This window comes from Acipenser ruthenus, chromosome 12, assembly GCF_902713425.1.
Source record: "Acipenser ruthenus chromosome 12, fAciRut3.2 maternal haplotype, whole genome shotgun sequence".
Taxonomy (NCBI): Eukaryota; Metazoa; Chordata; class Actinopteri; order Acipenseriformes; family Acipenseridae; genus Acipenser; species Acipenser ruthenus.
Window position 1 is genome coordinate 14,651,526 of NC_081200.1, and position 25,341 is coordinate 14,676,866.

The window sequence follows — 25,341 nt, forward strand, 5'->3', positions numbered from 1 at the left end:
GTCTGTCATACACAGAGTGCAAGAGAAAATACTCTCAAGTTGATTAGAGGTAACCACTGAACACTAAATAAAAAACAGACAAAAAACTGATATAAATGGGGCTCCCAAGTGGCGCATCCAGTAAAGGCACTCTGCGGAGTGCAGGATGCGCCCTATAGCTTGGAGGTCACCAGTTCAAATCCAGGCTATGTCACTACCAACCATGGCCAGGAGTTCCCAGTGGGCGGCACATAATTAGCCAAGTGCTGCCCGGGCTTAGGTCGGCTGGGGAATCCTTGGCTCACCTCGCATCAGCAACCCCTGTGGCTGGCCGGGCACCTGCAGTCCTGCATGTGTGCAATTCAGAACTGCGTGGTCCTCCAGCACTGTAGTTCTGTAGTGGCTTCATGGCAGGCTTGCAATGCGAATAGAAGAGGATGGTGAGTGCTCGTCCTCATCTCTCCCAAGTTAGTGCAGGGGTTGCAGCGGTGAGTTGGGTTGAATAATTGGGCATTCCAAATTGGGGGGAAAATAATTGCCGAGTCCAAAAAAAAAAAAAAAAAAAAAATGATATAAACATATTTAATCTGTTCATATAGAAACTGTTTCAACATTTAGAATGTTTTGTCATAGACTTTGCAAGAGCTACACTGTTGTCGAAATTGGGACTGTAGTTGCTGCTCGTAGGTTCCAATAGGGATGTGACATAATAAACTTCACAGAGTAAACTTTGCCATATTAATCCCAGTTTCTAATATCTGACAGGATCATATTGTGTAGGCTTTTGTAACAGAAACGTAATTATCGTGAAGCCCAGAAAGTACCTGCTAATCAATCACAGCACAGACTCAAGTGCCTTCTTAGCGAAGTACAGGTACATTAACTACAGTACATTTTGCATTTACTAATATTTACTATTAACTCCACATATAAACAGCATGTATATAATTCATAATTTTATTGTAAATGTATTATACAAGTGCAGTGCAGTTACAGTGTTGTTAAAGTGTTTTGAAGTGCATCAGCCAAGTGAATATGTACTAAGCTACTGCACTAGCAGTAGAAATTGCTGTAACAACTACTATTAAAAAAAAAGAATAAAATAAATATTTTTACAGTTAGCATTTGGCAAACTCATTTTTATATGTGTCATGCATTCATTACATTTATTAAATAAGATCATCAGTTGCAGTCTCTCGACAAATGTACATCAGTGTAATGTAATAATTTGTGTGAACATAAATGTCAAATTTGAAATAAATACAAAATTAAAACATAAATATGAACAAAAATGCTCAGTAAAGTGTGCTCTTATTTTATAAATGACTCAGAAGTAATTTAGTACAGTATTTACTCAAACCTTTTTCGTATAAACAGTGCATTTTAATTAGGCTCGCTACTTTCCGATTTTAATCGGTAAAGCTCATTAAACGTCGAATTCCCCAAAAATATGAGTTTGACTGAAATAAATTTATATAGGATAAACGTCTGTAAAACCACTCGCTATTTTTTTTCTTACCAAAAATAATAATTTAGAAATCATCTCTAGTCTGTGTAGTTTTTATACTTGCTGTCTGTCCCGTCTCCTTTCAGCTCTGAATGGCTAGGGGTCGCCGTCTGTCAACTCAGTGGTTCCTTAATAGGCTAGTATAGTTTCACTGTCAGTCATTTCATCCTGTTCTGACAGATCTCGTTGGCTGAAGCAGCACTAGAATGCTCTCATTCGTTTAAATGACTGTCAATTATCAAGACCGACTGCACTTTCATTTGCCAGCTACAGTGCCTGTCATTCAAAGCACCTACTTTGAAATTAGCGGGTTAAGGTGTAGGTAAGCTTTTGTTATTATAGGTATATATAGTGACAGTTACTAGTTTGATTTGAAAATGGGGCGCAAGAGGAAAACACTTAATTAGTATTGTGCACAATACCCTGATTGACGGCTGAAGTCTCCGTGGCAGGACGAAGTGGGCCAGTCTGCCTTGCCTCCAGTGACTGAGCTCAGAATAATAAGTGCAAGTTAGTTCTGTTCAACTATAATTTTTTGTTGCATGTTGAATATGATAAAGGGGTTTCTTTAAAGGAGATGTTTCTCAATGGCATAAAAAGGTCGATTTCACCCATGCTCTGCTTGAATTGAAAAATAAAGATCGAAAAAACTGTAAATTCTTTCAAAAATAAATGTTGATATTAATAGTTGATTTGGCAAAAAAATGTAAATCGAATAGTAGTAAGCCTAATTATAATACACATATACACACACACCCACACAGTATATAATATCTACTTGGCATGATGAGGGCCTCTAAGGAAAAACATTTCTGAAAGTGCCCCATGAGTTCCATGGCAGCATTTTCTTTCATCTGTGGTTCTCCTTGATTACATAAAAAGGAAAAGAGAGACATTGAGGTGGAGGAGGAGAACAGGCATGCCTGGATATGTCATCTTTCTTGTGCTCCTACTTCTCTTTGTTTAAAGCAATCTCTCTGAAAAAGGCTGAACTCAAAGCAAGGCCGAGGGATTGGGAACCTGGAACTGTTTAAACTGGCAATGCCATAAAAGATAAAGCTTGTTTGTTATAAAGAGACATACTTTCTTTAGTGGAGGGTGCTGCAAGGCAACGCCTGGATGTGGAAGACAGTAAGGTTCTGCCTCATCCTTTATTATGAAAATGTTGAATAACAAATAATATCAAGCACTTCTAACAATATGATGACACATTTGGGGTTTTACACAAACCCTAATTTAAAAAATTACGAATGAATGTTTTAAAATCCATGTTCTTACCTCATAGCAGTATCTGTAGCACTGCTCCCCCCTTTGTTGTGTTGCAGATCTTTTGGCTTGCATTTTATACTTCAGTTGGAATATGCAGATATAAAGACGCTATAGAAGTTAAAGGTGCTGCTGTTTCTTGGTGCCAAATCGCTTTCTGTTCTGTAGGTTAGTTTCATTGTCATAGCCTAGTGGCCATGTGACCAACCTCACAAGAAATGATTAGGTACCAGGAAGAAGCTTTTTTCTACAGAGCTCCAGATATATGCAAAAATGTACAGACGGACAGCTGTCCGGGCAGACAGACACCCCCATGTATCCCACAAAATTTGATATTCTCAATAACTTACACTAAATCATTTAATTATCAAGTTTCATGAGAAGTGGATAAGCAGTCTGCAGATATATGGAAACATATGAGGTGTGACATCACTTGAAAATGTGAGACAGGCTTTGGATTGGTGTATGGTAATTGAGAATTCAAGTGAACACACACATTTAACACTTAGCATAATCCAATACCTATAGCCATAGAAATACAATGTATTTCTAAGCCGCCCATTATTGTGAACTGAGCCTTAATCCCTTTTGCAAATTCCAATAAAGAAACTGAGATAGGAGTGCATCTGAAGACAAGCAGTAGCTTGTATTAAAACATTAAAATGAAATAGAAGGCACATTACTGATGACAACAGAAAGTCTGATTTTATTACTTAAAAACCCAGGAAAACAATATTTCTGTCAGTTAAAATAGATTAAATATATAAACAATGTTGTCCAATGTAATTGTCAGTGTATGTGAAACAGAGGAAGATTCAAACTTCAAAATCTGAGGTCCAGAATGTGCACCCTATTTAACTAGCAAGCAAACCATCTGACTAATGCAATGCCATTTCCTAGGGCCCAGCAGCATTTCGTATGCAGTCTGACATTGAGCCAGTTCCTAAATCTAAGTGCCCTTTCATATGATGTATTCAGTTTTGCTTTTGTAATTTACAGACTAGCTTTGCTGAGGCTATCATCTGTCAAATAACATCCAAGAGGTTTTATCCTCACAACTCATTTGTTCAAACAAATCATGCACAATTTATTGATAAAATAGTCATGTAGAACAAAGCAATAAATACCAGACACAAAGATAATTACCAGGGATTATGGTATAGTTATTCATTTCAAGGTGCAATACAGGCAAAAACCTTCTAAAATGCTTTTGATTGATATGGTCTCTTTTTGTATTAGACTGTACTGACTAGTGATGCTAAGGTTCTGACAAGAAAGTAAGGGGGAAAGATAATGGGTATCATTGTTTATTTTATTTTATTCCACAATGTCAGGGCTTTTAGTATGAGACACAGGGACCCTCAAGAGACGCACATGGTAAAGGCAGGATAGTGCAGGTTTGTGTCAAGGCTGGCAGTCCCACAGGTTGGGGAAGTAGTCATATTGAGTCCACAGAGGTGTGCTTTACACTTTAACACTACTGCTTAACTTCATCGTGCTACTGCGACACCTACTGCACAGATACCTGGTGAGCTCAAGTGGACTTTGTACTCCCATTGTTGGTAGTTCACAAACAACCTCTGTCAAGCTCCTGGATGTAAAGAGGTAATTGGTTGGTAGTGGGATTGGAGGGCATCTGATGACCTCCAGTTATCCTGAGCTGTTGTGGGGAGTTGATGAGACGAGGAAACACAATTGGACATTCTAAATGGTGGAAGAAAACAGGGCTAAACTAATTGGATAAATAAAATATATGGACCAATGATATTTTATGTAGTTACAGTCAGATACCACAAAGGTTTTGTCTGACAGTTCTGGAAAGCGAGCAAACACTTCAATCCCAGCCTGAACAAGCCCTGCCCTTGGGCCTCTCCCAAGCACACACTGCCAATTGTCAAATATTTTGTGATGTGGACTAATGAGACCTCCAAACTCATTTCACTTGTGAAAAGCATAAAAGCTGGTAAACAACCCGCTCTGACACCACCCCCTTCCCCCAAGTATTAATTTCGAATCACGTTTAAGATTTTAATCTAATATTAGAGGATCAGATTAGCTATCCCACCCAGTGCACAAATGTGTTCTTTTGGCTGGTCCTTCCATAGCAACCACTCTAGAGTTGAACCTGCTTAATAAAGCTTTCACAATTCCCAGGGTAGTGAGCAAAGACAAAAACCCACAAACTCATCTACATGCAAATTCATCTCCTTTCAAAAAGCAGAAAAAGTGATGGCTGGGAAGAAAGAGTCAGTTCTTAATGCACAGAAATAAATGACATGAGGGTAACCATAGCAACTGTCCAAAAAAATAAATAAATAAAGGATCCAGGCTAAAAGTATCATCTACATGTAAATGATCCTCACTGCTGCACCTGTTTGAACGGACACTGAGAGACTTGTTTTTCCATTCTTTTTTAAAATAATGTTTAACTGTTTGTGACCATCATTGTCTCTTGTTAACTGCCCCAGTTTATTCTGAACTGCACACAGCATTTTTTCTGTTAGGTCTACAATTTTTGGGGGTTTTCTGGTCTCGTACCTAGTGCCAGACTACCTTTCTACAGGTAGGAAATGATAGTATCATAAATATAGTGGTTATCATCCTTCATCATGTGAAAATCATTTCACATAGAAAGTGCTTTGGAACTGCAGTAAGTGTTTTCAAGTTCCTGCATCTGAAACGAGACTGAAACAATTGAAGCGGGTCAAAGGGTTTTACCAAGCAAATTTGTTTGAAAAAGAGGTAAAATGGCCAAAGGCTTTGCTCAGAGTCCAATCCCAAACATGACTCAGGGACACTTTTATTACCTGGTACGAGGGGCCAAGTTCCCTACACTTTGAAATGACCCTTGGCCCCATGGCACAGTAGAGCAGATGTTTATGCTGAAAATGCAGTATAGAAAATATTTCTATAATCAGTATTTACCAACACTACCATCCAGCTGCTGGCGTGAGAGCTTTCTCCACACACTGCGACCAATCCTATAATATATATATATATATATATATATATATATATATATATATATATATATATATATATATATATATGATATCATGCCCTTGATGGCATTGCATCTCCAGATATAACAAAAGCATAGTCAAACAAATACCATGCCTGTAATTCTTCTTACTCCTGTCAAAAGAAAGTAAGAACTATTATAAATTACTGTAAGTAAACTAGAGCATTTTTGGTTTCAATAATGCCTTTGTCAGTGTAACTTTCTGCGTCCCGCAGAGAATAGTATATCAGACTGGGTCAAGTCCATCTAGTTTTCAGCCTCTTTCATGCCATTACTTTTTGTAGATCAATCCCTTCCTGATATTACTTTTATACAGGGTTACCTGGAACTGAAAAGGCAGTGTATTGAGGTTTGAAACGTTGTACACTATAATCCCAGTCAGGGCTCTTACTGGAAGATTTTACCGGTACCATGACATCGGGGACAAGGCGAGCCGACGGGCATGCACTGACACTTTATTGGTGTGACATGTCATTAACTGCCATAAAACCAGGAGAGTTCAAATCCATTAAAGCAAATAAATGAAACAGTTGTGACAGCAAGGCTGTAGTATGCTTAAGCTGGGAGCCCTGGATAGATAAAGGTCTGCACGGTTTTCAAAATTTGTTTAGAAAGGAAGAAGAGATGTGTTAGGCCATAAATTAAAAGTAATTGCTTCCCAAGAATCCAGTAAGCCAGATAATTCCTAGAGACCAACAGGTCTAGGCTTGGTACCAACCATTGCTTAGGTTAGGCAGGTGAAAGAAAGTGACTGGCTTGATAGGGTGCACAGAGGTCGTCTGTTGCTCTTCTGTCCGCATGATTGCTAAGTGGGCTCCAACGGTGAGGCCTCATTCAAATTGGACATTTCAAAGTGGGTGGTAAAAATATTTTTAAAAAGTGATAATACCGACTTTGTATTCATTTTAACATACACAAGAACATAAGAACATAAGAAAGTTTACAAACGAGAGGAGGCCATTCGGACCATCTTGCTCATTTGGTTGTTAGTAGTTCATTGATCCCAGAATCTCATCAAGCAGCTTCTTGAAGGATCCCAGGGTGTCTTCAACAACATTACTGGGGAGTTGGTTCCAGACCCTCACAATACTCTGTGTAAAAAATCGCCTTCTATTTTCTGTTCTGAATGCCCCTTTTATTAATCTTTAATCATTAATGTAGATTAGGAATAGCAGAGGACCTAATACTGATCCCTGTGGTACACCACTGGTTACCACGCTCCATTTTGAGGTTTCTCCTCTAATCAGTACTTTCTGTTTTCTACATGTTAACCACTCCCTAATCCATGTGCATGAATTTCCTTGAATCCCTACTGCGTTCAGTTTGAGAATTAATCTTTTATGCAGGACTTTGTCAAAAGCTTTCTGGAAATCTAAATAAACCGTGTCATATGCTTTTCAGTTATCCATTGTCGATGTTGCATCCTCAAAAAAATCAAGCAGGTAAGTTAGACATGATCTCCCTTTCCTAAAACCATGCTGAGTGTCTCCCAGGATACTGTTACCATATAGGTAATTTTCCATTTTGGATCTTATTATAGTTCCCAGAAGTTTACATATAATAGAAGTCAAGCTTATTGGTCTGTAGTTACCTGGTGGGGTTTTGTCTCCCTTTTTGTGGATCAGTATTACGTTTGCAATTCTCCAGTCTGTCGGTACAGCCCCTGTGTTAAGAGACTGCTGCATGATCTTGGTTAGCGGTTTGTAAATAACTTCTTTCATTTCTTTGAGTACTATTGGGAGGATCTCATTCGGCCCAGGGGATGATCCTAGTCCCTTTAACACTTTTTATTATTTTGTTTATTTAGCAGACGCCTTTATCCAAGGCGACTTACAGAGACTAGGGTGTGTGAACTGTGCATCAGCTGCAGAGTCACTTACAAGTACGTCTCACCCGAAAGACGGAGCACAAGGAGGTTAAGTGACTAATTTTGGTCTGAAAAGCTAGTTCTTTTGCTCAGGGTCACACAATGAGTCAGTGGCTGAGGTGGGATTTGAACCGGGGACCTCCTGGTTACAAGCCCTTTTCTTTAACCACTGGACCACACAGCCTGCTATACTTCTGCCTCTGTTATGCTAAAATCATGTACAGGGCTCCTCGCCCTGTTACATATTTTGGTAAAAATAACTAAAACAAAATGGTACCCTTGAGAAAGTTTGTGTGCCAGGTGTCAATTAGGCAGCAAAAATGCAGAGCTCACAATGTATAAAAATGAGAGTCAACAGCATGTGCATGGATGAAACCAACCCAGAGGTTACATATAGATTTTAAACAGAAGGAAGCTGAGGATCAAGCTCTGTGGGACTCCCAAGTTTACCTCATCAATCAAAAGAGGACAGATGCCAATTGCAGCAGACTGTGGCAACGACAGGAGTGAAATCAGAGGGAGGACCTGGGAGGCCAACGTGGACGTGCAAACGATTCAGTCATATGTCATGGTCAATAGTGTAAAACGTATCTGTTATAGCCATACGGGTAAGCATTGTCACAGATGACAATTGTGTCATCATTATTAACCCATGACAGCGCATCACCTAATGTTTAAAATCAATGCCCTCTCCTTGGTTAGCTTTATTATAATTTACACTGCACACCATATCATTGTTAAGTTCAGCTGATTGTACATTTTTAATAGATTCACCTTTGAATGTGGTTAATTGAAACCCTCCAAGGTATCCAGACTCAACCAATACTTGCTGTGCTAAAGTATCCCTTTCTTATTCTCCTGTCTCAGTTTTAGTAAAGCAGGACGGCACAGCATGTGTTAAGTGTGGTTTTAACTGGAAGTATGGGGGACTAAGAAGTATGGATCAAAATGGAAAAACTGAAAATGCTACTATAACCTAATAGGTCAAGTGTAGGGTGCTACTTCTTATTCCCTGCTGGAGATGCATATCACTGACAAGCATTATAGCGAAGGCAGGCATAAATTGGTGTCTGTACGTATGTCACACTTTTGAGTGTTTTAGAGAATGGCTTGTCTAATTGTTATAAAATTTGATAAAGACAATCTTTAGCACAAATACTACAATATATAATAATTAGTGAGGAAATTGAGGTTGTCTGACTGTAATTGTATAGAACAGCTTGTGCAGTTTAGGTGAGAGCACCACACAGCAAAATTATGCCTCTCTTATTCTTATTATTAATCACAGAAACAAAGATTGTACTTAGGAACTGTGGTGTGTTTTGAAATCTGTACACAGGATTAGATGTAGTGGAATTGTGAAAAATCAATTTAAAAAACCAACCAATCCGGAAGCAAACTAAACTGCCAACAAGGTTGGGCTTTTGATAAACTATGAAGAATGTGGTGAACAGACTCAGTGGATTTGAACATAATCAGGTCAGTGAAATACTTCTAGTCCAAACCTTTTACCCCAGACCCTAGACATTAGTCAACCTCACAAAACTACCACAGAATTTGGTACAATTCTGCACTGTTGACAGCCTGTTTTGAGAGTGAATGATAGGAGGTGTTCAGGTCAAAGCTGTGGGGGGGAAGGTCTCTGCTTGACTGTTGCCAGTGCCGTTGTACCTCTTCAAAAAGATAAACATGTTAAATGATTAATAATAATAATAATAATAATAATAATAATAATAATAATAATAATAATGTGGTTGTAATTGTGTACCTAATATAGCAGTATGCTTTTTTTTTTCTTCATTAAAATGTTCTTTGGTTTTACATGAGACAATCGGTTGAAATTTATTTAAACCTGCAGCAATCTGTGTCTGCCCTCTTGTGACTGCCTCAGTGCAGTGCAACACAAATGAATGCATTGCAGTTCTCCATACTGTTAGATGCACTACTGAAAATGAGATGTTCAAGTTCCGTCTGAATTATTGGCACTTACACCAGCCCCTTCATTTGAAAAACTGTTTTCCTCCATTGTAAATGTGTACACTGTTCCTTTCAAAGCAATTTTGAACAAGCAAACCATGTATTACAGCATATCAGAGCAGAACTTAAAAATAAGAAAGCAGGTGTACACAAAGGGACTAGAGTAAATGGGTGGTACAGCATCTTAATAGGATGAACCAACACACACTAAATCCATGTCATTGCCAGGATTGTTGCTAGAAAAGCTACGTATGCTATTGGTTCAACTACAGATTCTTTATGTAACTGCTATTATAAATGTATCCCTTGTTACAGTAGTGAAATGCCTTCTCTCATTGATTACATAATTAATGTATCCCTTGTTACAGTAGAGAAATGCCTTATCTCATTGATTACTCCCTTATTCCTATTAATAAAGTTAAAACAATATGTATCTATCCCTGGGTGATCTTTGGTATTTATATACTCCATTGCCTTTGACCAATATGAGGGGGTATTGCCCGGCAAGCTTCAACCTTGTGTTCCTCCCCCCAACCCAGTTTGTTCTTCTCCCATCCATAATACATTATTAATTCACAGTACAAATTGCAGAACTGTTCAGTGCGTTTTGGTCAACTTTGTATTTCTGCTGTGACATATCTGCTTCGATATCTATCCGTGCAGTTTTCCAATTGCAATGCCCAGATTGTCCACTCCTGAGTAACCCCCCCTCCCCCTTCTACGGTCCCTTTCGACATAGGTAACCACCGTCACAACCGCAAAGCGCACCTTATTCAATTGGCCTTTGAAAAGGATTTGACGTGCAAGTTCCATGGCCAGTGGAAAGTAGTAAATGAACAAGTTTAATGCAAAAGAAAAGCAAAGGTTGTAGCTTTACTGAGAACATGTACTTCAAAACATTGGCAAGTGTTTTTTTTTTTTTTTTGCATTTTATTAAATGTGCCTTACCTTTATATTTTAAAATGTAACACATACATGAAATAAACAGCTATGTGTTGCCACAGTAATTGTAAGGTTGCCTTTTGCCACAACCACACAATAACTATTTCTGGATACTCTAATCCAGATGTAGCTCCTTCACAGTAGGAGTCCATTCACCAAGACAGCGCGAACATAGCCGATCCCCAGTCTTATAACCGTTACTAGTCTCTCTGTCCAACCACCAGCAGGAGTCCTGTGTCTCCGTTCCATAGCTCCATAGTGTTGCAGGGGGACAGGGTCATTGTAAAACTCTAATGTGCCAGCTGTACTTGGACATGTCAGAGAGATTTATTGAGGCCGCAGGGATGATTTTTGGAAGATGGGTTTATTTCAGTTACAAAACATCAAAATTCCACAGGTAACATTACATCAAGCCAAAAATTCATGGATGATTCAGAAGTAATCAATCTTGCCTCGAAACAAACCAAATTAATAAACAAATGGCTATATGCATGTTAGAAGCAAAAGAACTAGCTTTTTAGACCAAAATTAGTTACCCAGGAAATTCCAGCTGGAATGGCACATCTCATTAAACTCTATCGTATAGCAGTTTGGGGCAAGATTATGTCTTTACTCTAATAATGCTGCACTTTGTAATTCCTATGGCATTTCATTACATAGCTGTATAACATTTTTGCATACATACTGAAAAACAAACAAACAAAAAAAGTTTGGTCACAGGTTTATTACATATACTATAAGATACAACATGCTTTTATTACCAGAGCCCCACATTTTGTTTAAAGCATCAGCGGCATCTTGAAGGCATTTCAGCAATTTACTGTTCCAGATATAGATGATTAAGATTGAATTTCATGACCTAACTGTCACAAACTAGTACCTGGACCTAAATGACAAACCCCACCATTAATTAACGGGTTTATCAAGGTGACTTCAAATAAAAACAAAATAATAATAAAAAAAAATAATAATTAAATAAGCCTTACTGTATATTTACACTTGAAACCAATTAAGCCTTTTCATTTTGCCTGGTACCATATTAGCAATAAAAAGTCAATTGCTATAAGGTAAAGATTATAAAGTCAGTTGACCACTCTTCTATGCAGTTGAGTAAAAAATAAAAGGTGATGCAGCTGATGCTGGTGTTATTGGTTTGGCTTTTTGTAGCCAACATTTCTCTTAACATTGAGGGGAAAGGGGGAAAAAAAACACACACACACAACACACACACAGCAGAAAGCTGCATTTTTACTGGGACACAAAACCCCTTCACCCCCCCCCCCCCAGCATCAGAACAAAATGGCCCATTGCATTAGAAGCACTCTGTACTGTTGTGTGTTTCGCATGGTTCTCTATTGATGCTTACACCTTTATTTACCAGGCTTATTAACGAATATACTTTTTCAACCACAGTGGCTTCTTTTAAACAACCCTATTAGCTGAACCTTTGAAGTTAGGCGGTTCTACAAATGCCCACAAGGGGTGTGCAACTCCATTTTCTGCCCCCTCAAGTAAATGGAAAATCTCTATACATAATGGCAGCTGCATACCCATAGTGGTCATTTAATAAAATTACCTCACTTCAGAATTACAGTACATGAAACAGTAATAGGATATTAAATGGGTAAGGTATTCATTAATATCAACATGTCATTACTTAAAGTTATAATTATTGATACAATTAATATTTCATGACAAGGCACTACACATACATTCTGCCATTATGTGACCAGTCCAGAATGTCCCAAATCCGATACAGTTACAGCAAAATCTGTTTTAGGGGCACATTTAACAACAGATTATGATTACAGTGTAAAAGTACAAAGTAAAATGTTTTTTTTTTTTGGCAAGATATTTAACTGGTATCCATTGAATTGTTGGCTCTTTTAATCCACCATATACAAAACAAAGCAATTGTTCAATAATACCCTGAGATGTAAACATTTTCCCAACGTGCGAAGCACTCAAATCATAGCATATTGACTGCTGGAAAAACTCAGAAAGCTGTGAAACTAGTGCAAATAAATTTCAGGGTAATGGCAATGTTTAGCTGTAGAAAAAATGAGAAGCTTTAATGTTTAATTAGCAAAACATATTTCTTCACTGCACCTTAAAAAAATCCAATCCTAAAGTTTGAGACCAACAGAAACCTAACTCCCCAGTGGTATTTTAATTAATTAGTTACTCAAGTGTATTTGTGTTTCATTGGCTTACATTTATTTATTTATTTATTTATTTTACTATTACAGACACATTTGCAAGGCCCACTTAGCAGGTAATTTTAAGTTGTACTACCAGGGTTTGTGCAACATGGGCAACAGTAATGTATAGAAACAGAAAAATATGTTTGCTGAATATCTGTAAGATTTCCCAACAAACCCATATTTAAATACAGCATAATATATTTCATACTATAAAAGTGTGTGTGTGTATTATATATATATATATATATATATATATATATATATATATATATATATATATATATATATATATATATATATATAATACACACACACACTTTTAAAAAAACATGGAAATGAGACTCCCATTGCATATCAGTTTCACCATTCCAGGTTTTACTACAAGCTTGATTAGCCACAGCGTAAAGGTAACAAGCTCAGGTGTGTCTCATTAAATCGCATAGTAAAATTAAGAATGGATCACACTGCTATGCAATGGGAGTCTTATTCCCATCACTGTGTATATATAGTGCTGTGCAAAAGTTTTAATCATGTTGCATTTTTCTACTCTGATGTATTATGAGCATCAACAATTTACTCAAAGCCTCCACCAGTGTTTTCTACTATTAGAACAACCTTGACTTGCACAAAGAAGGAAAAACACCTGTGCCTTCTGCCAGTTCTGCTGTCAATTCAACACTTGTCTTCTTTATATACCTTAAGGATATTATCTTCAGGTATTGCTCATCCTTGTTAGACAGCTTTTTGGGTCTTCCAGTCCTGGGTTTGTCAATTGCAGATGATGTTTCTCTGTACTTGTTGATTATGCTTCGAATACCACACCTTGAAAATCGAGTGATGCGAGCTATTTCACTCAATGTTTTTCCTTCTTTATGCAAGTCAATGTTGTTATAATAGTAGGAAACACCAATGGAGGCTTTGAGTAAATTGTTGATGCTCATAATGCATCAAAGTAGAAAAATACAACATGTGTAAGACTCTTGCACAGCAGTGTGCGTGTGTGTATATATCTATCTAATAAATAAATAAATAAATAAATAAATACACACACTGCTGTGCAAAAGTCATAGACATTTTGTATTTTTAAACACATAAACGTGGTCTCAATTGTATACAAGCAATATTTCGTTTTTCCAGCTCTAAGACAATTTACACAAAACATTTAGATGCATGTTGCTTTTCATTCATAAGTTTGTCTTCTACAGATTCATCAGTGAAGGAATGCGCCTTAAAAATATTTTTTTTTACTTTGAGTTCCAACACCCAAATTATGAGGTTATCAAATAGAGAGCACTTTTGTACAACTTTTCAGAATAAAAATGTATTAAAATCAGTCCAGTTATACAGTGTACACATGCATCTCCTACCAGTTCCAGATTTCAATATAAGATTGCTAACATGGACACTGTTCTTTGTTTTACTACAGTATTCTCTTAAATGATTTCTAGGCTAGAAGATTTGCAGTTATGTAAAATAATTGAGGTGGATGGCATTAAAAGTGGGTTCAATTGTATTGAAAAATTAAAAAAAGAAAGCAAAAAAAAAGGCAGATCCCTTCTGGGCAAGCAGTCTGTTTTGAGTTTTCTTGATTTTTACCCAGCACCTACAGTCCATTGATCATTGATTTAGATACCCTTTCAAATTACTTTTACAAAGACAGACACCCATTTGAATAGAAAGAATGTGAAAATTGCATTCAACACAATATTCGTCTTTGCAGATCTGTATGCTGGGATGCAAACTTCTCATAAAAAGAAAGAAACTCTTTAAACAGAGTTGGAGTTTTTCTTTTCCTGAGACCACAGGTTACAATTCAGTGTGCCCATTGTGATCTAAAAAAAAAGAAAGAAAGAAAGCACACAGCCATTATACTTTCATCCACCTGTCAGAAAACTCAAGAAGTCACTGGGTACTATGCTGGCTGTGGGAACATTCAAATTGAATCGCTTGCTTCTGTTGGAACACACAAAACATCCCAGTGTATTTAAAAGTTATTACCATTTACAACAACTGAATCCACAACAATGCATGGAATTGCCTAGATATTAACTGCAAAGCTTATAAATAACATGTATGTAGTGACCCGTGAACTTTTCCCATATGGTGTGGATAGGATGTTCATTAATTAAATGTAATGTACGCAGTTTCAGGGAGTGTAATTCAGATGACCAGTTCCTAACCAGTAGCCTGCCAAAACTCTTGAATGAGGAGGTCATACTGACCAAGGTTTTTGACAGAATTATTATTGAATAAATACACAACCATATCATTATCATTTTCATTTCTGGAAGAGATTAATGAAGTAGCTCTGTGTACGGACAGTAAACATTAAGTAACACAAAAGTCTAATGAAATATTACTCTGACCAAACCACAATCCTAGTAGTAATGATAGACATAGGCCAGGCAAAAATGTAGGTTTTCAGCCTGGACTAAAAACAAGTAGAAACCACAATCTCCACCGCCTGGTTACCTACCTGCTTTGCCCCTTGACGCAGTGTCATTATTGACTGGAACAGCATCTTTCTCCTTCTCATCTGTGAATTTGTTGTAGATCTTCTTGATCTCCTGGTCATATTCTGACCACTCTCCCACTATCCTTACTGCTGCCTGCAATTTAGGCTCTTTGGTCTGTGGGTTATTGCACTGGAAACAGAATCAGATTAGATGGCAAGCAATCAGATTAGATTGCAAGAAATGTAACATCCAAATTTAGAATCACTACGTCAATGACACAACAATATTACTCATAGTACAAAAGCAGGCTCAGGATTTGGTTGACAATTCAAATGAATCGTTCACAATATAGTGACCTTGAAGAATAACTATCTAGTGAAGCTTTCTGGTCATGATCAGGACCATGTTGTTTCATGTTGTTTCATAAGAACATAAGAAAGTTTACAAACAAGAGGAGGCCATTTGGCCCATCTTGCTCATTTGGTTGTTAGTAGCTTATTGATCCCAGAATCTTATCAAGATTATCAAGCAGCTGGTTCCAGACCCTCACAATTCTCTGTGTTAAAAAGTGCCTCCTATTTTCTGTTCTGAATGCCCCTTTATCTAATCTTCATTTGTGACCCCTGGTCCTTGTTTCTTTTTTCAGGTCGACATTGTCAATACCTTTCAGAATTCTGAATGCTTGAATCAGATCACCACGTAGTCTTCTTTGTTCAAGACTGAACAGATTCAATTCTTTGAGTCTGCATACGACATGCCTTTTAAACCCAGGATAATTCTGGTCGCTCTTCTTTGCACTCTTTCTAGAGCAGCAATATCCTTTTTGTAATGAGGTGACCAGAACTGAACACAATATTGTAGATGAGGTCTTACTAATGCATTCTAACATTTTAACATTACTTCCCTTGATTTAAATTAAACACTTTTCACAATATATCCCAGCATCTTGTTGGCCTTTTTTATAGCTTCCCCACATTGTCTAGATGAAGACATTTCTGAGTCAACATAAACTCCTAGGTCTTTTTCATAGATTCCCTCTTCAATTTCAGTATTTACCACATGATATTAAATGCACATTTTTATAGCCTGCGTGCAGTACCTTACACTTTTCTCTATTAAATGTCATTTGTCATGTGTCTGCCCAGTTCTGAATGTTGTCTAGATAATTTTGAATGACCTTTGCTGCTGCAAAGCAAATTAAGCAAACAGCTTAACACTGAACAAAAATCCTCTTTGTAAAACTAAAACATGTATATTATTTTGTTTAAAACACAAGAATAATGAACCATTTGCAAAAGTTAAATCTGCCCTTAAATCACAGTCACACAAATAAGGCAAACTCGTCGTACCAGATCAATAGTTTTTGCCCATTTCTTGGAGGCCTCATCGCACCAGGTTTCGCACCATAGCCATTCCTGCGGGAGGGATTTTATAGGCACCTGATGGATCATGTTGTTGGGTAAATCCTGAAAAAGAAACAAAACCCAGTACAATGACTGCAGCATCGACTGTTGGATGTAAAGATGTGTAACTAATCATGTACAATATTTATTTTATGTCACTGACATGTATTTTGTATGACCAACTCACTGGGCTTGCTTTCCGCAATTATAGCAGGATAAGAACTGATGGTGGCTGAGAACTGTGAAGAAACACTTCAACAGACCTGATCCGCGGCTAAATAGCTTTGCACCCTTGACAGCTTATAAATAGGAATCTCAACCAGAATTCACAACAGAGGCCCGTCCAACTCCTACAAACCTGGTCGAGATTGGAAAGGCTGTTGGGGTCCTGACTCAGACCCTGGTATTGTCCTCGGAGGCGGTCTCCAGCAGCTATCTTTCTGAACTTCTTCAAGTCCACCACATACAAGGCACTAAAATAACAAATCACTCTCAGGTTACAATAGAAAAAAATCATGAATTTCAGTAAAAACTGGTATTTAAAAAAGTGAACACATACCTGATATGATATTTTCGACCAGCTAAGTGACTGGCCCAGTATCCTGACTTCCAGAACCTGTATCCATCCATTTCGCTGCGGCTCTCACAGAACGGGGTGTAGCCATAGGGAGCCCCTTCCAGGTCAAAGTCTCGCAGCTCTTTCAGGTCAGTACGCACGATCTGTGTGAAGAACCAAGGCAGTTGAAAATAACTGAAAACAATACATAATAGCATCTGTTTCTATTCAATGAGGCGGAAATCGCTGTGGCTGCAGGGTACTAGTTGAACACTGCAATATAAATATACTACATGCTGCACTTTCTCCCACTCGACTGATAAAGATTTACCAGCTACAGTAATGGCAATAATGTTGGGGCTTGGGAGAGCTCACATACAGAATGACAGATGTTGGTCCTTTAAAATGCAGCACCTGAGACTCATTCTAGTGAAATTGGTTGTGGTAATGGGAGTTATCTCTTCATACTGTATATGACTGAACCAGAATGAAATACAAAAATACACGTCACCCACACACCCCAATCGAAAAGAATAGTTTTATGGGCAGCAGTGTGGAGTAGTGGTTAGGGCTCTGGACTCTTGACCGGAGGGTTGTGGGTTCAATCCCCGGTGGGGGACACTGCTGTTGTACCCTTGAGCAAGGTACTTTACCTAGATTGTTCTAGTAAAAACCCAGCTGTATAAATGGGTAATTGTATGTAAAATAATGTGATATCTGTATAATGTGAAATAATGTATAATGTGATATCTTGTAACAATTGTAAGTCGCCCTGGATAAGGGCGTCTGCTAAGAAATAAATAATAATAAATAATAATAATAGTTAAAACATGGCTGTAATGCCTGTGCGAGCCACAAGATGGCAGTAGAGTCACTGCAAGATCAGCCATGTGGAGTAATTGCTGCTAAGCAAAAGATGACAATTGTGTGTGTTAAAAGTAACTAGCCTACTCTACTTAAAATACTCCACTGATAACATTAATCTAATCAGACTACAGACTGAACAAACATTTTATAAATCAGCACATCTATTTTCAAGAACAACCTCTTCATATCCGCTTCGTAAAGAAGACCGCCATCCTCCACACGTTAAAATAATTATTTGTTTTCAGTGTTGATACTTTTTTTTTCCTTCTCTAGCGTTCAAAAGGCATAGACCTCAGGATGTACAAAAATGAAAGCTTGGCAACTAGGAGGCTGTATGGTCCAGTGGTTAAAGAAAAGGGCTTGTAACCAGAAGGTCCCCGGTTCAAATCCCACTTCAGCCACTGATTCATTGTGTGACCCTGAGCAAGTTACTTAACCTCTTTGTACTCCGTCTTTCATGTGAGATGTATTTGTAAGTGACTCTGCAGCTGATGCGTAGTTCACACACCCTAGTCTCTGTAAGTCGCCTTGGATAAAGGCGTCTGCTAAATAAACAAATAATAATAATAATAATAACTAAGGTCTATTTTAATGATGTATTTGCTACAGCAGAAAGCAAGCTTTTGTTACATTTCTGTTTTGTTTGGCCCCTTTTTAAATTTCTACCCTTGGCTACCAGACTTTTTTTTGTGAAATGGCATCTAAATATTTTATCAGTTTTGGTACAAAACAACCTTGTGCATGAACTACCGTGATGATTATGTTGTCAGTGCACAACCAAGTCCTGAGACAGAATGCTCATTGCATAGCAGACTCTATGGGTTAAAATATCACAAATCCAAATCCTGCTAACGGCAAGAACACAAACATATTTAGTCTACAGATGTCCAGTTTAAAGCACTGGGATTGTATGTTTTTTGAAGCACTATCCTTGATTTGTGTCTCCCACAGCTCTCTTGCCCCAATCAGTCAGGCCCCTTGTTTGAAGCAAGTACAATTCAATTGTAAGGATATAAAGAAACACAACTTTTACCTCAGTAACCCAAACATTTAATTTAAACGTGCCGAATGTGTTTGCTACTTGCTCCGTCATCAAAAATGGTGCTAATTGTATTGATAACCCCTAATAAATCAAAGTTAATTTGAATAGAATTGCAACATTGTTTTTTATGATATTACCTGGTCAGCATCAACAAACAGAAACTTGTCAACAGCCAGTGGAAACAACACATCCAAGAAGAGAATCTTGTATCCCCAGATGATTCTTTGCTTCTCTGTCTGCTGGTGGAGCCACCTGGGCCATTTGTACTGAACCAGTTCATACTGGAACCCATACTCCTCAGCCATGTAAGGAATGAACTCCTAACAAGAAGATTTACGTGAAATATTTAGCTCGAATTGAACCATGTCAGGCCATAAGGCTGAAGTATCAGAAGAATGTATGCATATGTTAATGATCAGTATATTGTATTACTGGTTCAGCACTAAGTGACTTTGCAAAACAACCCTATTATAACAAATTATTTAGTTGCAGTGTCTTGTGTGCAAAAATGACACGAGGGCATACTTAAAACCAGTAATAATTAAAGTAGATCACAGCACTTTATTCATTTTTAAATTAGTCCAACCAAAGGTTGTAAAAATGCACAATTATGTCTCAATGACCAATATTCAGATAACCACAAGACTCTGTGCCAAGGAATGACCATACACAGTTTAGTCACAATTAAAGTGTGACACTTAATCTGTGTCTCCAGGATGAACGAATACCCCATAAAAGAAAAGAAAAAAGCATCACAGAAACCTTAAAAGCTGGAGACAGGTAGTTCTTCAAGAACCAGAACTTCACAGGGGTTTTGGTGTGCTTAAGTACAGACAGCATCATAATCCTGTTTAGAAAAATAGAATTTCTTTAGTACAATTACTACAAATATAACAGAGCTAGTTGTACCACAGAATAATAATGCCTTTCTGCAACAGAAAATTGATCCTGCATAGGAATAGTCTGAAAATATGTTTTGAGCAACATATTTCATTAATGCCTTCATTTATAAGATTCCACAGCATGACATGTTTAAGGATCTCATTAATATATATACTATTATTATTATTATTATTTATTTCTTAGCAGACACCCTTATCCAGGGCGACTTATAATTGTTACAAGATATCACATTATTTTTTACACTTTTTTTTTTTTTTTTTTTAAATACAATTACCCATTTATACAGCTGGGTTTTTACTGGAGCAATCTAGGTAAAGTACCTTGCTCAAGGGCACAGCAGCAGTGTCCCCCACCTGGGATTGAACCCACGACCCTCCAGTCAAGAGTCCAGAGCCCTAACCACTACTCCACACTGCTGCCCTTAACATATTAACATATTTTGCGCATTCATACGCAAGCGTTGTACACACAAGCAGATATCAGAAAAACAATTGGAGTTTAATCACAGGAGACAAGGTAGAAAAAGAAACGTATTTAAAAACACAGCATAGGAATGCAGAACATGTAAAAGTAACATAATTGCCTATCTTCAGTAAACAGCTTGGGAGGAAACATGTACTGTTAAGCTCACTCTCCATATATATTATATTATATTATATATATATATATATATATATATATATACAGTGCCTTGCGAAAGTATTCGGCCCCCTTGAACTTTGCGACCTTTTGCCACATTTCAGGCTTCAAACATAAAGATATGAAACTGTAATTTTTTGTGAAGAATCAACAACAAGTGGGACACAATCATGAAGTGGAACGAAATTTATTGGATATTTCAAACTTTTTTAACAAATAAAAAACTAAAAAATTGGGCGTGCAAAATTATTCAGCCCCCTTAAGTTAATACTTTGTAGCGCCACCTTTTGCTGCGATTACAGCTGTAAGTCGCTTGGGGTATGTCTCTATCAGTTTTGCACATCGAGAGACTGAAATTTTTGCCCATTCCTCCTTGCAAAACAGCTCGAGCTCAGTGAGGTTGGATGGAGAGCATTTGTGAACAGCAGTTTTCAGTTCTTTCCACAGATTCTCGATTGGATTCAGGTCTGGACTTTGACTTGGCCATTCTAACACCTGGATATGTTTATTTGTGAACCATTCCATTGTAGATTTTGCTTTATGTTTTGGATCATTGTCTTGTTGGAAGACAAATCTCCGTCCCAGTCTCAGGTCTTTTGCAGACTCCATCAGGTTTTCTTCCAGAATGGTCCTGTATTTGGCTCCATCCATCTTCCCATCAATTTTAACCATCTTCCCTGTCCCTGCTGAAGAAAAGCAGGCCCAAACCATGATGCTGCCACCACCATGTTTGACAGTGGGGATGGTGTGTTCAGGGTGATGAGCTGTGTTGCTTTTACGCCAAACATAACGTTTTGCATTGTTGCCAAAAAGTTCGATTTTGGTTTCATCTGACCAGAGCACCTTCTTCCACATGTTTGGTGTGTCTCCCAGGTGGCTTGTGGCAAACTGTAAACGACACTTTTTATGGATATCTTTAAGAAATGGCTTTCTTCTTGCCACTCTTCCATAAAGGCCAGATTTGTGCAGTATACGACTGATTGTTGTCCTATGGACAGAGTCTCCCACCTCAGCTGTAGATCTCTGCAGTTCATCCAGAGTGATCATGGGCCTCTTGGCTGCATCTCTGATCAGTCTTCTCCTTGTATGAGCTGAAAGTTTAGAGGGACGGCCAGGTCTTGGTAGATTTGCAGTGGTCTGATACTCCTTCCATTTCAATATTATCGCTTGCACAGTGCTCCTTGGGATGTTTAAAGCTTGGGAAATCTTTTTGTATCCAAATCCGGCTTTAAACTTCTCCACAACAGTATCTCGGACCTGCCTGGTGTGTTCCTTTTTCTTCATGATGCTCTCTGCGCTTTAAACGGACCTCTGAGACTATCACAGTGCAGGTGCATTTATACGGAGACTTGATTACACACAGGTGGATTCTATTTATCATCATTAGTCATTTAGGTCAACATTGGATCATTCAGAGATCCTCACTGAACTTCTGGAGAGAGTTTGCTGCACTGAAAGTAAAGGGGCTGAATAATTTTGCACGCCCAATTTTTCAGTTTTTTATTTGTTAAAGTTTGAAATATCCAATAAATTTCGTTCCACTTCATGATTGTGTCCCACTTGTTGTTGATTCTTCACAAAAAATTACAGTTTCATATCTTTATGTTTGAAGCCTGAAATGTGGCAAAAGGTCGCAAAGTTCAAGGGGGCCGAATACTTTCGCAAGGCACTGTATATATATATATATATATATATATATATATATATATATATATATATATATATATATATATATATATATATATATATATATATATATATATATATATACACACACATATACACACACACACACCCCCTAAAGAAAGCCTACCAGCCAAAACACTGACTTTGTACATTGTTTTGCTATAGTTGTAAAAAAAAGTTTCAGAGTATGAATTTTACAAAGAGAAGACATTCTGGAAGGTAGACCTCTAGCTAATTGAGTCTGAACAAACCAGTACTCATTAAAAGTCCTATTTTGGACATAATGACACAATGCTGAAAATATTCACTGACCTTGCCTGTCACAGTAGATCTGTAAGCAACCAATTAAATAGACTCTTAAAAGGGCAGGTTCGACTATCTCATTTATAATGTGGATATGGGAGGGCATGGTGTGTCCCCAGGGCAAAGTTCAGGATTCAATCTCTTACATCTCTAGTTTCAAATAGAAATATTGTCGGATAGAATGTAAAAACAGCATCCTCAAAACACAAGCATAAGTGACACTGTACAAGAATTTGCAAGAATGAAGGTGGACTAAATATTAAACAGATCATAGTGACCAATGATCCCACTGTAGGTTACAATATCTAACAAAAAAAAATATTAAAAAAGTGTTTGCTCAGAGGAGAAATGTATACTTGTACAGTATCTGTATAATAACACAGACAAATAACAGGTTTCTGCTGTGCTGAAGCCTTGATGTGCAAGTGTTTTAGATAAAGGTGCAACAACCAAGGCGCTGTAAAAACAAATTTCACACATCTTGCATGTCATACCTTACAATTACACTACAGACTGTCAAAATAAGTCTTTACTCCAAATAAAAATAACAGGACTTGCAAAAAAGTTCTTATGCATGTTTTGAGCCAATGATTTTTTGTAAGGGCTTTGTAGTTACTCTTAACTCTGATAAAATCAAGTTCCAAGTATTCTTAAAACAATCTTAAAACAACAGTGATTTCTAATATGCCAAGACAGATGCATTATATAATGGCATGGATCGTCTGCCTATTCATTTCAATGGGCTATGTGACATCATGGCAATGGCGATCTCAGGATATCGTCATGGTTCTCCTTAAAACTATTTTCATTAGATGCTTTTAATTTCAAAATGAATACATGGTCACTGTATAACAGCAATATGGCACTCCAGAATCACAATGGCCAACTTAACATTAAAACCAACCAACCTGAGGAATCTTTCGTAAAGGTGCCCTGACGCTACTGAGAAAATGTTGATGACATCATCTTTCTCCGGCCTCACTTCATCAGGCTTTGCACCTCCAGTAAATCCCCTATACAGAAACAAGAATACACAGGGCACAGTTTAGGAGGATTTCAAAACAACATGGGGATTAGATACTTCGGGAAAACAGCAGTGCATTGTGAATGTTCAATTCCAATACAATCTTTATATCTTCAAAGTTACCCCATAATCACGTTATATTAAAACACAAATTGTTATTCCTTCATGTCTGTTTGCTAGTCATCCATCTGTTTTTGGGGCATATTACTGAAACAAGAACAAAGCAGAAAGTAAATGAAGTGAAGTTTTATATAGAACATATTTCATCTTTCTAAGCATAAGGTGGGGGAAATGATTCCTCTATACTATACAATATATAAATTTGCAATAAACCCCCTTCTGGGTCAAAGTACAACATTTTTAAATAGCATTTTAATCATTCTTTGACAAGCAGAAACTCAGATATAAATGATGTATGAATGGTATATTCATACCATTCAATCTGCTTTTCTGTTTGACACGTACCTTGTTAAGGACTCCCAAAATCCTGAATCATTGTCATGGTTTCCATCGCTAAGCAGCTCTTCATTTATTTTGTCAAACTTTTTCTGGACCTAAAAGAGGCAAGAAAGATTAATCTGTAACTTTAAAACACAAAACACTATCCTCTGTATAACCCCAGAATATTATAACTATCAAAAGCAGTTTTTTAAGATTGCTCTAAAATCAGCTTTGTTGAGGCTCTTTTTTATGAGACACATGATGTTCAAAGAGTATCAAACTAAAATGATGTATTTGCTTCAAACCAGAATTATTTTTAAAAAATGTCCTGGTTTCACAGGCCCCCATTATCACTAATCTTAGTGCTAATCCAGGCCTGTGTAACCAGTGACCAGTCAGACCTAGCATTTATAGAACACATTTATAACTGAATAATTGAGCTGGAGTGGAAAAGTAAAAATTATTAAAAGTATATGCACAGCATTAATTATTATCATAAATGTTTCTCCAAACAGTACTGTGCTGCACTGTACATTTCACTAAATCATTCAACAAACGATTCACATACGTTTAAAATTTTGACAAAGGATTTAACCAAAACCTGCCTTGACTTTAATGATTTTACTCTTGAAATTGTTCAAGACCACTATTAAGTCATCAGCATCAGCAGGAGAGTCAGTTCCCTCATGGCTAAAGAAGAAAAAAGAGAAACAGGATCACATTTGGTCTAAGCAGAAAGACAACAGAGAGGAAAACAGGACATTTTACACAGCACAACCCTTGCCATGCCAGAAAAAAACATTTTGTGATGTTAATTTAAAAGATGTGTACATTTTTAAATTAGATTGAATATGTTCTGTAAAGTTCTACCATTTTATTATGTTGAACATTGTCAAAGTTTAAAAAGATTTCATTTAAATGTGAAAATGCGCTTTGCATGAATAAATCACCGCAACCAAATGTCTGAACCTGAAGCAGTCTGATGCCTCATCACTGTTGGTGCTCTTCAACCTTCAGCACACTCACCACTAAATTAAATAGCTTTAGTTGACTCATTAAAGTACTATAAGACTTGCCCTTTCTAACTGCCGACCCATGCAAGTCCTGCATCCCCTAGCCATCTCTGCCCTGGCACTTACTAAGTTCTTAACACAGCAGCAGCCAGATGACCTGAAATGTACTCTACATGCTCAAATGTACACAGAAATACACACTGAAGATTCAAATCAATTAGTTTACCCCTAAGGTAACTATTTT

At 37.4% G+C, this 25,341-nt stretch overlaps 1 protein-coding gene across 5 annotated transcripts in view; it reads right to left on the minus strand.

Annotated features, from left to right (window-relative positions):
• Window positions 1–10,905: 10,905 nt before the first annotated feature.
• Window positions 10,906–25,341, minus strand: part of LOC117416550 (UDP-glucose:glycoprotein glucosyltransferase 1-like) — a 51,387-nt gene continuing 36,951 nt past the window's right edge. For 4 of the 5 annotated variants that reach the window (XM_034027693.3, XM_034027692.3, XM_059034592.1 and 1 more), the window contains 10 exons: window positions 24,690–24,774; window positions 24,109–24,197; window positions 23,528–23,632; window positions 19,851–19,935; window positions 19,226–19,408; window positions 17,183–17,343; window positions 16,982–17,096; window positions 16,570–16,686; window positions 15,241–15,409; window positions 10,906–14,596 (listed from right to left, as the gene is read on the minus strand). In XM_034027693.3, coding sequence (XP_033883584.3) covers window positions 14,571–14,596; window positions 15,241–15,409; window positions 16,570–16,686; window positions 16,982–17,096; window positions 17,183–17,343; window positions 19,226–19,408; window positions 19,851–19,935; window positions 23,528–23,632; window positions 24,109–24,197; window positions 24,690–24,774 — 1,135 coding nt within the window. In that variant the 3' untranslated portion in view covers window positions 10,906–14,570. Of the gene's footprint in view, window positions 14,597–15,240; window positions 15,410–16,569; window positions 16,687–16,981; window positions 17,097–17,182; window positions 17,344–19,225; window positions 19,409–19,850; window positions 19,936–22,423; window positions 22,770–23,527; window positions 23,633–24,108; window positions 24,198–24,689; window positions 24,775–25,341 lie in introns of those variants that run through there. The other variant, XM_059034593.1, reaches the window with a different exon arrangement.